This window comes from Haliaeetus albicilla, chromosome 26, assembly GCF_947461875.1.
Source record: "Haliaeetus albicilla chromosome 26, bHalAlb1.1, whole genome shotgun sequence".
Taxonomy (NCBI): domain Eukaryota; kingdom Metazoa; phylum Chordata; class Aves; order Accipitriformes; family Accipitridae; genus Haliaeetus; species Haliaeetus albicilla.
In genome coordinates, this window is record NC_091508.1 from 7,073,453 (window position 1) to 7,092,189 (window position 18,737).

Genomic DNA, 18,737 nt, shown 5'->3' on the forward strand with positions numbered 1-18,737 from the left:
GATAATGCCATTTTGACTTTAGCACCATTTTTATTCCAGTTGAAATAAGAGATTAAAAATCATTATTTACCTGTCTTGTGTGACTGTTGGATATTCCAACTGATGTTCCTAAAATGCTCCCACAGTGCAGGCTGAGAGCTGGTGATCCACAAAATGCTCATTAATTTGAGGCAGGTCTTTGCTGTGCTGGTGAAGGAAAGCCCTTACTGTCTGATAAGAGCACCTGCATGCTATCAGTGCTCATCTTTGCTGCCTTTCCTCCCCGTACCTCCCCTCCTTGTTTTAATATGAATGAACGGCTCCCAAGTCTTGGCCTCAAACCTACAGGCTCATTTCACAGCAGGGAGAAGTTCAGGCTAAAATTCAGGATGTCAGCATTGCCTGGCTGCACATGAACATCCTCCTGCATGAGGATGGGGTGCAGGGGACTGCTAGTGCATGATGGTGTCTGGCCGAAAGGAGAGACCTACCAAGCTGCCCCAACTTCTCAGGTGTCATGGGGAGAAGTCTTGGTGATAGCCTATGCTCTTCTAAAATGGTTTCCAAATCTTGCAGTGCAGGGGGAATCACTGTTTTCTGTCTCCACCCCGCTTTGAGGGACTTCATTGTCTTTTCCAGCATATCTCCGCACTCCTAAAGGAAAGAGATGTGGCCCTGGCCCACCTCCCCCATGCAAACACCCACAAGCAGTGGGCAGATACAATTCAGGGTGTTAGGAAATCTGGGTGGTTTATGAGGTTTGAAGGCAAGAGATTGATTATTTCCTTTCACTAATGCTGTTCTGCATAGGGAGAGCTCACTCTACACACGTAATGGCATCAGCAAAAGTTACGAGACTGTTGTCAGGTGGCTCTTTAAACCACAGACTATGTAATAGCATCACCTTCACCTTCAGAGATGTCATCTCTTCTCCAGAAGGCAGAGTGCCTCGCTTCTACCTTGCTGTGCATCCTATCTCACTGATCACTGCGTCCAGCAAAGAGATAACAACATGGGGAACTCCATTCCCTTGGCCACGTTTGCTCCAGTGTTAGAATTGAAGGTCTCTGACTTAGCTTGATGAACATCTGAAATGGGGACGTAGGTTTTAGTCTGAGAAAGCTGCTCTTAAGGCACAGACACGGCACTTTGCCGAGATAAGAAGCGATCAGGTCAGCTATGTCTGTGCAAGGATTCATAGAGACTATTTGGCAAGCAGGTCTGAAATCCACTGAAGCTGGCAGGAGACTTCTCATCGATTTGGAGGCTTTGGATCAGGCTCCTGCTGCAAAGAGGAATTCTAAGATACCAATTAGGTCCGTGCCACTTGAAAGAGATTAAAATGGGCTCAGCCAAGCATCTGGTAGAATCAGCAATAAAAGTCATGCACTGACTTTGGTAATGAGCTTCACATCACACGAGAACTATTTTCCCATGAGTTTGCAAAAGGCTTCCCCACCCTGCCAGGACCTGCACTGACTTGCTGCTCCAGGCTCCCTGTGTTGCAGAAAGGTGTCTTTCCAAACAGGCAGTCGCTTTGCTTCACCCGTCTCAGGGCTGGCAAGAAAGAAGACAATGCTATATACCACTGTAAAACACAGCAGGAAATACAGAATTGATAGTTCTATATCTATAAACACAGACATAATCACAACTTCCCTCGCCCGTTCTGCTGGCAGAAAGCCCATGTTCATATACTGGAGAGCAAACAATAGCTTTAGATAAATAATAAGTTAGCTCTTCCATGGTTAGCTGAATTGGTTTCAGCAAATGCCCAGGGGCTCCACAGCTCTGCCAAGCTTCTGACAGCCCTACAAAATAATCCCATCTTATACTGACTCATAAAGAAAAACAACAGGGCTCAGATCTAACAAGCTGCTGCTCTGTCCTCCAGCCAGACACTGCCAGCAGCAAGTCCTGGGAGTGGGTTCCCTACTCCACTGAGCAGCAAAGTCCACCCTGCACCTTCCTGCCACAGCCCTGTCCCATCCTTCACTGTCCTGAGGGTTTCTGAATCCAGGAAAATGAAGAAAAATTGAGGATGATATCACCCGTAGAAGGATATACTCATGCCCAGTGGGGTAGATCATGACTTCATGAAAGGTCATTTTGCCTTTGCTGCATGCATGCTGCATCCAAAGCAAAACCAGGATGGAGAGAACTTCCGGGCATGGCCACCCTGGAAATTTCAGTGGGCTTGCCCCACTGGCAGGGAAGCCCCCGAGACTTATTGCACTTACCCATGTGCCTTGTCCTTGCTTTTCTTATCGCATGCAAATTTTTCTTCCAAATCCCTGGGAGCCCTGCAATATGCACCAAACCAGTTACTTGCCATGCTGCAGTACTAACAGGTTTTTTCTGTGTCCTCTGGAGTAAATGCAAAGAGAATTTGCTCCCCTTTTCTCCCCTTCCAGCAATTCACCTGTTTAGATGCAAACCTGCAGAATGAAAGTATGAAAACTACTTCAGACTGGTGCTCAAATGACAGAGCAATCTAGGTATTGGCATAGCTGGACTAAAGCTTTTCTTCTTATCCATATGGCATGCCTGCTAGGTAACCCCTTTTAAAAGTTTTCAGCCGTTACATGCGCAACTCTCTGGGATGCAGCAGAGAGGATTCACTGCATTCCTGAAGATCAGTTTGTTAATGGAAGTATTTGGCTTAATTAATTAACATAATGACAATTCTGCAGAGTCTTGGAGACGGGAATGATGCTGAGTGTGCTCAGGGCTGGGATGAAGTTGGAGCAGAGCAGCGGGACTCAGGGTGAGCCTGCAGAGGATACCAATTTCTTTGTCATGTGGTGTTTCTAGGTTAGGATTTTTTTTCAGTGACATGAACTATTGCACCAGGCACAGACTTTTCACTCCTTGTGCCTTGGACCTCCATGGAAATAATAAGGTTGACTTTTCTCTCCCAGCCCAAGAGATCTTTTGGTGGCTTTTGCAGAAAAAGGCATCCAAAGTACCACTGCTTCAAGTTAGGTGAGAAAAAAAACCTTGCCCAACAAGAAATCACAGATGAGCTTTCCCAAGATAAACCAAAGGGGGATGAGGCAGGCAGTTTTATTCTTTAGTTCTTTTTGTGCCTGTTTGCTGTATGTCTTGGAGATCTGCTTGCCAGCATGCTGAGTGGGAAGCAGTGGAAAAACTCAATATCACGGGGCAAACAGCACTAAAATAGCTTTATTTATTTTCCTTTCTGGAGTATACACCTTAGCGACTTGTCTCGCACTTGGATACAACTCTGCAGACTTCCAGGTGCCAGCATTGACATCCAGAAGGTTTAATATTGCAAAAGAATATTGGATTCAATCCTGGTGTACTTGGGGCAAATCTGGAGGACTTTTGGTGAAATGGTGAAGACATTTTGAACTGACAGCAGGCCAGCTAAAGCCATTTTTTCATTTGATGAATTGCAGTTGGTTTTTTTTACTGTCTTTTATTCTTTTTTTTTTCTTCCTGGCTTAGTCATCTCAATTCCTATTGCATATCCCCCATTGTTCTCAAAACATCCCATTTTATGAGCTGATACTACACACCTTGTAACTCATAAGCAGATCTTCATTGTCTCCACTTGTTTCTTGGCACAATGAGATTCAAGAATCCCTTCTTACTCATTTTTCACTCTCTTTACTCCCTTCCTAAGGAACTTATAGATAGAAGGGCAACAAAATAGCATAAAGAAATTAAAAATAAATGCAGGCAGTGCTGGAAGGTCAGAATGGGGCATCATTCTCTGTGATGGCAAGAGATGTGATATGAACTTCTCTAATTACAGGTTGGGTTAGACCCCATGTATTGGAAATAAGGCATTTTCTCTAATGCCAGCATCGTATTTGAGCTTTCAGTTCTGCTTTCAAGTTCCTGGATGCCATATCCTGATCACTAAGTGTCCCCAGGTTTCAAGGGAGGCTTTGGTACCTTTGTAAGGGCTGCAGGTGGGCTAACCTCCCATAAATCCAGGGCCACAAAAATGCCTAAGAGGTATAGGAATTTGGTAGCCGTGACACCCACACAGGAGTGGGCTTGGCAATGTCGATCTTCAGCTCAACCCTTTCCTAATTTTTTTGTCTCCTGTTTCTCATTGACCAGCTGTACAATGGGACCCTGAAGCGGGACGTGGAGAACAGGCGCTACAGCTCCTACAGCCAGATGGAGGGCTGGGGCAGCAAGCACTACAGCAAGGCTGTCTGCAGCCCCACCAGGGCCGGCAGCGACTACTGCTTTGTGCAGAACATCAAGAGCAGCCGGAGCGAGCCTGACCTCTACTGCGAACCACCCCGGGGCACGCTGAGGAAGAGTCAGGTGGGGGGCCGGGCAGAGCACAAGGCAACCTTGAACCGCCAGAGCATCTACAGCAGCTGTAGCACCCAGCAAGGAACTACCAGGACAAGTAAAAAAATGCCGGCACGAGCCCTCTCTTGCCCCTCAAGCAACAAGCCCGATGTCGTCTATGCCCAGCCCATGATGAGCTGCAAGCAAGATGTGGTTTATGGACAGGCTCAGTCCAGCTCCAAGTAAGTCTGCTGCAATGGGCTGAATCTGAGTAAATGTAGACATCTTCTGTGGAGGTCTGCCATCAGAGCTAGTCACCTGAGCTGTTTTATAGCCACTGGAGATCTGCTCACCAGTGCACACTGTGCTTAATCGCATCCTGCAGTAGAGCCTAAAGTGGGTCAGATGAGTCACACTCTTAAAGGGCTTATTTCTTTTCATGAGCTATGGAGGAAAACCAATATGACTGGCTCAGTGTATATATCTCTGCTGTAGCTGTGTGACGTTGGGCAAGATGATCTCCCAGTCTCTGTGGTGGTATTAACCGACAGCTCCTTTGCAAGAGAGAGGTGAAGGAGGTGGGGAGGTGAAGAGCAGAAAGCCTGCTGTGCAGTTTGGGTGCTTTTCCTGATTGTCACACTGTTTTGATTTGGCAGAAAACAAACCTAAAAATCAACTAACTTTGAAGGAGTTGGCTCCTGAGGGTCTGACTCAGAACAGAGCTGAGAATCTGCTGAGTGGTCATATTTACCCCTCTGTCTTTTTACCCAGCCCTGGCTTCATTCACCCAAAGGTCTGATTTGGGTTCCAGAAAAAAACTGAGTCAGAAATGGAAATAAATAGCCTAATTGGAATGATTTACCTAGCCAGAAAAGAGGAGGGAATGGAAGCTGTTCAATTCCTTCCTATCCAGAGCATCCAGTCCCATTGGGGTTAGGAATTATGCAAGGGTGGAGGATGGTCCTTCATGTCTCAGCATCAGGTCCCTTCTTGTAAATGTTGCCTACAACAATAGGGCATGTAAAACACACCAGTGAGCTCAGACACTCCCAAGCTGGTATATCTGTGCAATGCAGCAGAGCTGTCACTAAAAAAAAAACTAGTGGATTTTTGATGGCATTACAGTGATGTTGATTAAAAGCTGCCCTGATGCTGATGGCTACGCTGCCTCTGGCTCTGGAGCACCAACCACAGCCTTGGAAGAGATTTGGTCTGCACAAACTATAGTCTTGGAAAACTATGGTTTGCAAGTTTTGAACTCCAAAACATTGCAGTTCAAGGTTGCAGTGTTTTACTGGGCTGGAGAAGGAGGGTCTACATCTTCCACAAGCATTCCCAGGGGCTACTGCACTACCATTGCTGCATCACTGTCATATACAGCCTGCCCTGCACCAACACAGAAGTTGTCACAACTCCCAGACAGACGTGGCAGCTTGTCACACAAATCCTAGGAGCTCCCGAGCTCATTCCTGGTGGTCCCTGGTCCAAAAGAGAATTTGCACACTGCAGCATAAGTGTGAGACTAATTAACAGGGCTCATAGCCTTTGTCATAACTCACACCAAAGGCCTGAGATTGTTGAGCCGTTGACCCAAGGTGTGATGTAGATATTAAGAAACATGTCATCGTCCCTCCCCCAGTCAGCAGTGTGAGCCAAATCATGCTCTTTTTCACATCTGAATGTTGATTTCCAGATTTCTCTGCTCAGCCTCCCTCATTTTGTATTGAGTAGAAGTATGTCCCAGAGTGTCTATGCCAAGAAATGTCACTCACCTGTTAGCATGTTGTCATGAAAACTTAACTTCCCATGTGCCAGTTATTTCATGTTTAACACATGCAAAATTAGCCCTGGCCAACCTGGAGCACCAGTGGCATTGGCTTGCTACTTTCAGAAGCTTAGTAATTCCTCTGGAATAGGAAACAGAGAAGTTACATAAACTGCAAGTAACTTGTTCTAGAGAATTTCTGACTAAAGAGCATAAAAGTGTAGTGGGAGGGATGGCAGAATGATTAAATATGGGACTACAGCCAGCTTCTGCCTAGGGAAAATACTGCTTTCGAGAAGTTAGTCCCAGGCAGGCAGGCTCTCTCCAAAGCAAGCCCTGCTCTGCACTGCACTGCACTCGCAGTTATAGACTTGGTCATTTCTTTGGAAAGGTCACTTGAAGAATAATGGCATTTTCTGAAGAGAAGGAGAACTGCTGTTGTGAGAGGAATACTTTCCAGCACTGGATGCCCTTTGGTTAGGGAGTGGTTCCATTTATACACTTCTCCTGGCTTGGGGCATAGCTCATCTGGCAGAACTGGTTCTGATGTGGAAACGTCGGTCTTCAAGTCGTAGGCTCAGCTGGGGCTGTGTCCCCTGAGTAAATCTGATTTGGCTGGGGTACACTCCCCTGCTTCGCATGAAACTGACTGCAAAACTAGATTAGTTTGGTGGGCAGTTTGTACAAGCGCTTCTGCTCTTGACTCAAAGGAGATGAGGTTGGCAGCAGTTGTCCTTAAAGTTTTGGAAACATACTAGGGAGTTGTTGTCTTTGAAAAAATTACTTATTTGGAAGGCCTTTAGCCCTTATAAATATCTGGCAGGCCACTGTTAGCCTTGGTCTGTAGTGTGCTTTTGTTGGGAAGGGGCTTTCAAAGATGGGTTAGGACCATATCTGGGCTCTCTTTGCTGTGTAGGACTGTTTCTGGTTGGAGGATTCCACACTTGGAGAGCTTGATCTTCATTTGAGTAGGCTGATCTTTGAGCAGGGAGAGGTTTGCTTGTAGGCATCCCATTATTAACCTCTGCATGCAGGAAGAGGGCTTAGCTGGGTAATAGCTGCTGGTAGTTCCCTGTTTGGGGCTCTGCTCTTCCTAGTCTAGTAGTTCTTCAGGTAGAGTTTTTGCCTTCATAACAAGGATAATTTTGTGTTCAGTTTTCATGCTGTAAATCTCCTGTGTGGGTGGCTATCTTGTCTGCAGGTTAGCAAACCGTCTCTATGAGCAAAGCTAGATAGTTTCCAGGCTTTCAGAGGTGATCCAGTGGGGTGATTTCCATTGCTGTGAGAGTGATTACAGTGGGACCTATGATCCCCAGGTCTGTCTGTGATACAAAATTGCTCTGTAATTCAGTGACTGAGGACAGTGTCAGTATTGGTCCAAGAGTGGTGCTTCTCAGGTGTCCAGTGCTACAGATCTGATCTCCTTGGATGGTGTAAGATGAAAAAGGGGTCGTTGGATGTTCTCAGGTAGTGAGAGTATCAAAATGCAAGAACTGTCAAACTATCTGTACTGAACAGTTCTTCTGCATTTGGTCACAAAGTTATTTAATTTCTGGAATTATTCTTGATTGTGTGATTGTTTCCATTTATTGAACTGTCTTTGGCTGTGTAAGACTTAGAAGAGCTGTCTCTTTAATAACTATCTGTCAGAAGAGTCCTTCCTCTTACAGAAGCAACTCTAGTTGATGAAAGCACCTTTCCTCCAGTTAGCTGATGAGTAGTTTAACACCTAAATGTTTTTTTGGAAAAAACATTCTATGATTCAATGATAAACTAAACTGTGATGTAGGGTTTTACTCACCCCATAGCATTGGTTCTGGTAATGAAATCTGAGGTTTGCACTGTTTGTTCAGATCAAGAGGTGAAACAGTACTGACTTGCTTTGAGAAACCTCCTCCTGAACTATATTGTCTTCCACCACCCCTGTCGTTATGATCCTGCCTCACTGGATGTCCCTTCCAGACATACTTCTCTATAACCACTCAGGAGCTTAAGCCTTTGTAAACATTATGTCATATCTGGAACAACATTTCCAAGCTCACTATATCTCTCCTGGGCTCAGAATTTCATGGGTTATTCTGGTGGCTCCTGCCCAAAAAGCAGTTCTCACTGAGCAGCACTCACATTTTGCCACAATACAGCTCTCTGGAGTGAGTCCTTCTACCTGATAGAGCTGGAGGGAGTCTTTTGGGTGTCCAGGAGTCCCTCTTCTCCCTGGAATCCTTCTCCTTTTTGGGCTCTCATGACATCCTGCAGATCTGCAGCCTTTCATCCTGGAAACCGGCAGCAATAGTGGTTTCAGCAGCTGGTGAAGACTATGCATATTTGCCTGCTTTTAACCATTTCCTCTGATGGGTGGTACTTGCAACATGCTCCAAGTGATGGTGTGCCATCTTGAGCTAGCCAGCTTTCAGCTAAATAACATGTGGCAATTCAGCCCAGTCAGGAAAAAAAGTTTCTACATCCTCCTTGGTCATCAGGCAGCGATAACAAGAAGCAGTAATAAAGGATGTAATGTTTAATGCATCCTAGAAAACTTTGAGTCTTTGTCCCCCCACAGCTGGAACTTGAGATACAAGAAAACTGTGGCTACCACTGGCTGACACTGTATTAGTGCTGCTTGCAGACGTATTGCATGTAGTGCCTCAGATACCACATGCACATGGGACTGACAGCCCAGGGCCAGACTAGATCATGATGCGTGGTGGTTGTGGCTCTGCAATAGTCTGTGCAGTAGTCAGCTGGTTAAGTACATATCACTTCTTTAGGAGATGCCTGCATCTGAGCTGGGTGCTACTGTTGCCCTTGCAGAGATGCAGTCAGTGGCCAATGGAGCTGAAATCTGAGGTAGGTCAGTGAGTTACCCCCTAACAAAGTCAGTGCCTCTTGGTTGACTTCAGGGGAAACCCCGGTGTCTGAGCTGGAGACATTACTGAGAGGCCAGGTTAATCTCACCCCTTGTGAAGGATTTAGGGTGTTCTCATTTGTGAAGATGAAGAGGTGAGCTGGGGTGTCTGCAGACATTCCCCAGCTTGAGGGTTGCTGATATGAATCAGGAGCCATTAACGGACACCTACAGTATGTGTTGTCTTCCATAATACCACATGCACCTTTGGCATCATTTTAAGACGTGGATGCATTTCCCTTTGGTGTTCTCTGTATATAGGAGAAAGAGACTAAAACACCTTATTAGAGATCATGTGAAAGCAAGTGTCTCTCAAGGCACCTGGAAATACATAATATCTTAGTGCTACTCTGTTAAAGGCCTTGAATACCCTGGCTGGCAGCTATGGAGAAGTCAGTAAAGGCGGGGCAACCCTTTGGATTTTCCATATGGTCATATTCCTCTATGGTGATGCTGACTTGGCCCCAGCCGAGCTGCAACAGCCTCTGTGAACTGTGGCTAAAGTTCAGGGATAGTAAATGTGTGTCTCATAACCATTCCTTCCCAGGCAGGAGCTCAGTCTCTCTGGAAATACTATAAACAGTGAAAACACACAAAAGTTATTGAAAGAGTCAGAAAAGGTACTGAGAGTGTTTTCCTCTCTTTTGGGATAAATAAAGGTGATCAGTATCAAAACATAAATTCTCCAGAGCTATGCCACGCAATGAAAGCAGAACCAAGCATGAAGGTAAGCACCTTCATTTTGCTCTGTTCTTATTTGGGGTAAACTGCCTCTAAAAATTACTCTTTCACAGTGCTGGCTTCTTGTGACGTGAATTTGTCTGCACTGTGCATTTGCACCCAAACCAATTGCTGTGGATCTGTTTGTGATGCTGTCCTGGCAGGGTTCATATCATTGCACGTGGTGAGGATCTCCTCCTCCCCAGTTCATTGTCAATCTGTGCCCGTCTTCCCTGGTACCTAGCCACCAAGCAAAGCCCAAGGGGAAGCTCCAGCTGAGCTTCCAGTGGCATCAAAACCTTGGTGCCATGTCCCAGAGGTGGACATGGCTGCTTGGTGTGGAGCATGGCTATTGGGTTTGCTCCAGTGTGGCCTGACGGGAAGGCTTGGATGTGCTAGACACTCTGGTTTGCATGTCTTCACTCTGATTTTTTTAATGAACAAAGGAATTTGTTAGAGTTTTCTGACTTCCTCCTCTCCTGGGACTTGTAGCCCTAACAACTAGGATGGAGATATAGATCTGATTAACACAAACCAATCTGCTAAGAGAAAGTGAACGAAAGGCATTAGCATCAAATGAGGGAATTTGCCTTTCTGTGATACTGATCCTCTTAAGTATTTGTTTCCCTTCCACACCTGAATCTGATCATCTAATTTGTCTCCTGTTGAATCATTTCTAATTGAGATCTCTCCCCATTCTGATTGTCTCTTTCTTGTGGAAGAAGAACAACCTTTGGAGCTCTTCCTACCAGGCACATTGGCCCAGGTTGGAGATGGCCGCAGTCCAAGAATTTGTTTTGGAGCAGGCTGTTGTTCTGGTGTAGATCTGGTTAGGAATATCCCTGACTGGCTGATGAACAATCTCCCATTAGCATGGGCTTTGCCACAGTGATTACATTTTCAGCTAGGAGAAATCGCTGCTTCTTCTCGGGTGGCATAACAGCCCATGCTCACCCTTTGTGAACTTCTCCTGTTGGTGAGCTAGGAGGGGAAATGGAACCTTCCCCATTTTTTCCCACACAGAACTGGATCTGAATACCTAGTTTTTCCCTGCTGAAGGAGGGTTTGGCCCTCTTATGGAGTGGATGTGTAGAAAATTGCCTCCTTGAGTCGCTGGGCCAAGTGGACATCTTTCTTTCTCATAAAAAGTGCACCTGTTTTAGGGGTTTTCTCAATTTGGTAAATTAAAAAAAAAATCACCATGATTACATATGCTGCATGGCAATGACCTAGTATTTTTATTAATATGCCTCCCTCCCCACACTGCCAGCCCAGGTCTGAACTCTTAAAGGAGAAGTCCCTCTGGTGCTACTCATGCTGGATCCATTGGTGTCCCAGCTCTTTTGTGTGTCTCAGGAACATGAAAAAGACTAAGAAAATCACAGCATCTTGGATCCAAACCAAAAATTTCTGAGGTTCCATAGTTTCTAGTTTAAACTTTGTCTTTCCAACTTCGTGTTTCCTTGTTGCAAGCGTAATGGAAGTTTCTTGGAGCCAAGTTTTGACAGAGGTTCAAACTGATGAAAAATCTTATGATGAAGTGATGTTTTATTGTTAGTGTAGAAAAAAAAGTGGAATGAGTTTTATCTAACCTTAGACATTGAACGCTTAAGGTCTAATCCAAGACTGTTGTCTACCATTCCTGTATACCAACAGAGGCAGAAGCATCTCCAGAGGGCAGGTCTTCCTGTCTTAGGAAAAATGTCTAAGACACAAAGGCAAGCTGTTCTTTGGAAGCACCTATTTCTCTCCATTGACTACACAGGTGCTTAAATGAATAATTTAAACTGGGTGCAAGTTTATACCAGTGAGGGTAGGGGAGACAAAACAGTCTTTCATGCTGTCTTCCAGTGTCACAACATAATTGTTGGGTTTTGATATTTTGTATGAAATTTGCAATAGAATTGTGGATATTATTCACTGTTCTGTGCTGTGAGGAGGTCAACCTTTGGATGGTTAAGGACAAAATATTCTATCTTACTGTAAGCTGCTTGCAGTGGTGACCACACCAGTGTCCTTTCTAGACCTTTATTCATAACATTTCTTTGGCACAATCAAAATGAGTCTGCATATCTCATGCCTAAGAAGAAGCCTTTCCCTTGTAGTAATATTTAATACTTCAAATGTAATAGGTTCATTTAAAGACCTTATTAAAAAACACTGTTTTGTTAGTCTATCGGATTGTCTGAAGATGATGAGGCCCTCTACATAGTCACTCACTAGTATGACATGGAGCAAGAGCTTATATACAAATTAATGTGGTTCAAACAGGAACTCATCTCCCCGATCTCCAGGTAAAACTCCCCATCAGTCACAACTGGATCCTGAACAGGGAATAACATCAGTCAGGCACAATGATGACCTAGTTGTCCTAGCAAAGCCCCACGCTTTTTGATTTCATCTGCTGTTAACAAAACCTTTCCCATTTACAAAGCCTTTCCCATTTGTATCCCGTCACTGCTGAAATAGTAATAACCAAACAGGAGTTTGGGTTTTGATTCTTCTCAGTCCTGAACTTTACATGGTCATTTACTCTGATGCAAATTAATGTGGACCCTGCTGCCGTGAGCAGAGATCCTGCTGCAGCCAGCTGCAGGCCTAAGATGCAAGGATGCTAAGAAGAGATAGTAACTTTTATTAGACTGACTGATACAATTGGAAGCACAGACAAGCTTTGCAGCTCAGAGCCCATTCATTAGTCTGAAAGTTTGTACCCTTTTCTAATTTTATGTGGTTAAAACATCACAGACAATGCTAAGTAAGTACAAGCCAAAGAGAGCAGAACCTTCATATTTCTAAACAAGTGGACAAATCTTAAGATGTTTGTATTTTCCCCAAGGTTTCAGTACTGCTTCAAGCCAGAGGGATTCATACCCTTCTTCTGGAGTCTGTCGGCACATTCTTTACCTATAACAGGGGATGATGACAGTGGCCAGCTTTTATGAAGAGCTTGGAGACTACCAATGTAAACATACCCTGGAAGCAGGATGTCTCAGTGCTATTATTAGTATTTCATAAACTCAATATTTGTCCATCCCATCACTCCAGACATGCCTGTCACCTTTTTATAAGGGATCTGCTCTAGCCTCCGAAGACCATCAACTGCCCTCACATTTTTGCTTCCACCACATCTCACATCAAAGGATCACATGCTGTGGGAAAAGCATCTGCCTAATTTAGATTGTCCTAATAACCTGACGGATGGTTTCACTCTTGTCCACTAATTCTTTTATTTGAGGAAAAATGAATACTGGTTCTCTGTTCATTAAACCTTCCACTTCAGGCATGATTAGACATCTAGCACCTCAACCGAGCTTTTATATTCTGTCTCCTTTGTTTCTGGATAGACTGGATCCATAATTTATTATCCTTAGTGTCCTCCACTGTATATTTTCCACTTTTAGCATCTCTTTTTTTGAGACAGAGAAATGCACTAGGGGTGCACCATGTAGTTTATGTGGCAATGTGATAATATTTTACATTTTGTAATTGATTCCTTCCTAATAATTCCCAGTACTGATGTAGCCCTTTTGGCCAAGCACTCAACCAATGCTGTATTTCTTTTTAACACAGAATATGTGGTGATGAGATAGATGGCGGTACAATGACCATCCAGAAAGCCATACAACTTCTGTGCTCCTCTGATGACAAATACCAGGCCATGGGTGCTTACTACCTCCAGCACACCTGCTTCCAGGATGAGTCTGCCAAGCAAGAGGTGAGCAAACTCCTTCAGAGCTCTGCTGTCACACTGGATGTGATGCCACACGAGGTGGCTGAAACTGGTTTTCCTCAGTACCAAGGATCCATAGCTCCCCTTGATTTTTATGATGGAGCCTTATACCTCATTAGTTACACTCAGGAATTAATTAAGTAGATTTTTCAACTATTAGTGGCCACTTTCTGTTAACAGTGATACGGAAGCAACCATCCAGATGCAGTGTCTTCTTCTGGATGCAATTGTACCTGGTTCCACATGAATCTTTTGCTATCTCAGACCTGCAGTGTCAGAGCCACACAAAATTGCCCTAAATCCCACTGTGATCTTCACTGTGCATTGCTCAGTGACATTTCAGCCATTTCAGCCATCTAAGCCAATCGGTTAATTAGTGCTCATGTACAAAAATATTTGACCAAACAGAAGCCTTTCTTATAGTGCAGCATATTTTTCTTATGCTCTTACTCTCCGATTACTAAATTTATGCCACCGTGCAGCAAAGGAGTCACTCTCAAGGATGGATCAGCTGTCAAAAAAGTTTAGCCCCACCCTGGCACGTTTGCATGCCATGCAAACATGGGTTTATCAAAATTCCATCCCTATAGAGGTGGTTTTCCATTTCCTGGCACAATAGTGGAGCTGGACATGCTGGCACAGTGTGGGGATGTACCTCTGTGCTCTTGCTGTGGCTGAACTGGGTGCAGATACCCCAGCCCACATTACAGTCACAAATTGTGGGGTGGCCACACCCTTTGTTACCGTTGAAAACACCCTCTGAGCGCTGGCCTGTCCCATTGCTTCCCAGAAAGATGTGTCAGAGCAGGTATGTGAGTCATCTGAGCACACGCTTGTTTTCTTTCCTCTCTAAAAGGTGCTCATTCATTTTCTATTGTCAGCAAATCTCCAGCTGATGGGTTGGTTTGTGCCAGGATGGGCTCCATGTGGGGTTGTGTCCCCGGGAGACCTGGTACAGAGGACATCCTGAGTGGGAACCCTCATCATTTTGGAGAGCTCAGCTGGAGCTGTCTTCAAACCTCCCTGGCATGAGTGTGGTGTCCTGCAGGTCAGGGTTCACACCCTTTCTGGTGCTGCCCCTGTTGAGTGCTGGAATATGGCCCAGTACTGCTCCTGGCTGACCTCGAGGGTGTTTACACTGTACTGTGACTATCCATCTAAGCTCAGCCTGTGATTTCAGGATGCAGATAAATTACCATATCATGTCATTATATTGCTACAAGTGTCCTCTACAGATAGGCAGAGCAACATTTTCACCTGATGCAAACTAATGGAGGTGGGTGAAAGTTTGTGGGAGCAAACACATTTACATCAGCAAAGGACTCGGTCCATGGCCATTACTCATAGACATCCACATCTAGAGTTTAAGCTTCAACCTCAAGGCCAGCACCTTCATGCTCATGACCTATGGCCTGAACCAGACATGCCATCTGCAAGCTCTAGCCATCCTTTACTGCCAGGTCTGAGTATGTGTCATGTTGACTCCTTGCATTGCCGTGACAGTTCTCGTTGTCCCTGTCCCAGCAATGCTCTGCACACCATCCTGATGGCAGGATGTCTTTCCTGATACAGGTCTATCGGCTGGGGGGAATCGCCAAGCTCGTTGAGCTGCTCCGCAGCACAAACCAGAATGTACAGCGAGCAGCAGCTGGAGCCCTCCGAAATTTGGTCTTCAAGAATCCAACCAACAAGATAGAAACCCGGCGGCAGAATGGGATAAGGGAGTGCGTGAGCCTCCTACGGAGGACAGGGAACACTGAAATTCAGAAACAACTGACAGGTACACAGCAGACTGCTCAGCCCTCAGCAAGGATCATGCTCCTCCCTGCCTGTGGTCTGTGTTGCTCCAGCACACAAAGGCCCAGTAGCCATGGTGCTGCCATACCACAAAAGGGGTATATTATGCTCCTGTCACACCAAATGGCAACCTAAAACAGAAGGCAGAGGAGGTCTTGGCCCTTTCATGTCCCATAAGGGTTCTTCACATCATAAGTGCCCACTGGGGAAGCACCTGCCCCAGGTTTCCCCCCACAGCTGTGGTCACCCTGTCATTCCCATGCCTTTCTGTACCCCGTGCTGTTCCCAGGGAAGGCCAAGGGAGCTGGCATTCTGAATATGGCTGAGCAGGTTATCTCACTGGTGTCTCGCCTTTTCTTGATGGATTGACATGAGTTTGTTGGTACAGGTCACCCTCAGCTGTGACTGAGGTCTTGTGAGCAAGCCTTTATGAGATGCCTTCCCCCTGCAACCTAATGGCAATAAACACCAATTTTGGGAGGAGGGAGGATGCTTAGATGCCCACCTCCACATGATACCATGCTCCTGGTGCCCATCCTGCCTGTCTCCCATAGGGATGGACAGAGACTACGGTTTAGGGCAGCCTCTTCACCATTAGTTCAAAGAGGGATGGAATGAAGACGGACTTTGGGGCTGGAATTCACTCTGACCTAAAGAAAGTTTCTAATGCATGGTGACCCTCTGCTTGAGCTTGTCTCCCACCTCCTTCCTAGGACTGCTCTGGAACCTCTCCTCCACCGATGAATTAAAAGAAGAGTTGATACAGGAGGCCCTCCCTGTCTTGACAGACTGTGTTATCATCCCTTTCTCTGGCTGGTCTGATGGCAGCTGCAATAGGACAAGAGAAATTATTGACCCAGAAGTATTCTTCAATGCTACAGGGTGTTTGAGGTGGGTCATCAAGCAGGGATTTACTGTAGCTTGTATCTGTTGACAAAAGCTGAATCTGTCTAAATCCTCTTACAATAAGCTAAAGACATGCTTACTGCAATTGTATTAACAAAAAATTCTCCTTGAGAAAGTTTTCCTGACTAAGGGAAGGTGCAGAAAAAATTACATGTAAAATATTTTTCTTGGTAGCTTTTTTCTTTTTTTTTTTTAAATAAGTTTGTTCTTGCTAAGTCTCTGCTCAAAAAATCTAAGTTGCTTTGTCACAGGACAGCTGCAATACTGAAACTTGACAGTGTTCAGCTCAGACCAGGAAACTTGACACTTTTCACCCTTAGATTTTTGAGGCTTCCAAGGAAAATTTTGGTTGCTAGAAAACAAACTGGTTTTAGGTGACAAAAAGACAGAATCCTCTACATGGGGAAAACTAGCATTTTCCCACTGATTTTAATAACTGTTTTAGTACAGAGCAGTCCCATTGCCCTGGACTTTTCCTGGATCATTCTGTCAGACGGGTCAGCTACAAAACAGGAGGTGCAGATTGAGACCAGAGTAGTTTATTTTTTTCACAGGAAAGCCAAAGACCTTTTGTAGAGGATATTCGCCCTGACTTGCTGTTTCTCCTACCACCCTCCTCCACTTGGATGCAAGCTCCTTGTCTCACTGGGAACAAGTGGGGGAAAAAAAATACCCTGTATAATTAGGTACTTTCATCAACTGAAGCTCTCCCTGAGGGAGTGCAGCGCCAACCACACCCTTACCAGACATGCAGCTAGTAGGAGCTGTATCTGCTTATGAAACGAAATGGGTGAATACGGTAGGGGCCTTTTGAGACATGATACTATCATGTTCTGTGGCTGGGAACCGTGTCTGAAAGATAGCGCGTGCTGCTCCCTTCCCTGTCTTGGAAGACACCTTCCCCATGCACTTGCACATTGGGATGCGTAGTGTATGTTGCATATGAGGTGCTCCATTTTTAAGACCATCTCAATGCACAAATGCCACAAAATACCCCATTAAAATGAAGGAAAGGGTATGATGATAGTTTGTGAAAGGAGGTCTCCATGGAGGCCTGTCTCCTGAGACTTATCACAGTCTGTGACAGTAATATCCAACAACCCCAGTGAAGACTGCCAGATGCAGGTCAGCAAGGGAGCTCAAACGGCTGGGGGGAGCAGGACTGGGGAGCAAGCCAAGTAAGGAAAGCAGGGTGGCTGGGTCCAGAGCCCCTGCTCCGAGGGGTGAGCCTGGATTGCTCTGACTCACTGCCCTGCCACATCATAATGCAGAGATGAGAACAGCCTTGGGTTTGCTCTGGGCTCGAGCCATTGCTGCTCAAGCATTTCTGGATTGCAGATGAATGCATGTTAATGAGGAGGCTGCAAATCACAGTGAACATCAAATCCAGTCCTGGAACGCCTGGAGTGAATATCTCACAACGACTGCCAACCTCTCTTTGTTTTTCATTTGCAAGCTACAAGGCAATAAAACAGGGAAGAAAAAAAAAAAAACACAACAAAACAACAAAACCCATTTCCTGTTACTGGAAAAACTCCCCTGTCCTGGCAGCAATCAGTGCTCAGGAATACATTACAACATTACAAACTGGTCAGTCCCTCTGGTCAGAACGATTGCTGCTCTTCAGCATCTCTGCCTCCATTTCCCATGCAAATGTTGCTGTTGACCCTGCATAGCTCCTTATGCAGGGTCAACAACCTTATGCACCTTCCTGATTTTCACAATAGTCCCAGATGGTCTTTATTCAGTCTACTCTTTGGAAACACCTCCAAGGAGGCAATGAGTCTGTGTAATGTCACATGCATAGCCTCTAAGGCAAAATATTGCTGATAGTTACTTTCACTAAGAGGATGTCTTCTATGCAGAGCTCCTTAACAGGACATTTTCCTAGATGAAATCAATCCTAAAGAGCAACAAGAGAGCTATGCACCAGTGCAGTCCTACAAAAGGCCTCCAAAATGAGAGCAGTACACCAGCCTTGCTGAATCTACAAAAATATCCTTAAATTCAATTACAGCTGTAGCCAGAGTAGAGCCCATAGAGACTAGTAAGTGAACCCAACTAATACTCTCTCCTCCTTCTCTCCTGACATGCTCTGCAATGGCTTTCTTCAGAAACTTGAGTTCTGCAGACATGGGGCGACAGACCATGAGGAATTACCCTGGCTTGATCGATTCAGTCATGACTTACGCCCAGAACTGTGTGGCTTCTAATCGACCTGATGATAAGGTACCAGATGCTCACCCCGAGCTGTTTGCTAGAGTTCAGCCACATAGTTAATAATTGCAACTTTGGGAATATCTCCAAATCCTTTTCAAACAAACACAGGAGGGGACTGGACTCTTTGTGGCTGCTCTTTTCCTTCCAGATCCCATGTGATCTGTTGTAGGATTGCAAGTTCTCTGTGCTCTGGGCCTGAAGTAGAGGTGGGTTTTACATTTTCCCTTTACCAAACACAGAGACACAGCAAAATATTTTGGCTCCTGAGCCCCCAATATACTTTCCTCCCTTCCCCTCCCACCTTGGGATCCTTCCAGCATCTTAACCTCCATCTCTTGCTCTTCCCACCACCACATCTCTCCATCCAGCAGGACTCAAGTATATGGACCCCAGATTGGCATCACATTCAGCAGGAAGCCAGGAGCTGCCAGTCC

General features: G+C 45.3%; 1 protein-coding gene across 1 annotated transcript in view; it reads left to right on the forward strand.

Annotated features, from left to right (window-relative positions):
- Nucleotides 1–18,737, forward strand: part of PKP1 (plakophilin 1) — a 43,664-nt gene that overhangs the window by 13,218 nt on the left and 11,709 nt on the right. Inside the window, exons 3-7 of the mRNA XM_009922421.2 lie at nt 4,075–4,499; nt 13,221–13,365; nt 14,953–15,160; nt 15,891–16,068; nt 18,198–18,312. Of these exons, the coding sequence (XP_009920723.1) occupies nt 4,075–4,499; nt 13,221–13,365; nt 14,953–15,160; nt 15,891–16,068; nt 18,198–18,312 (1,071 nt within the window). The remainder of the gene's footprint in view (nt 1–4,074; nt 4,500–13,220; nt 13,366–14,952; nt 15,161–15,890; nt 16,069–18,197; nt 18,313–18,737) is intronic.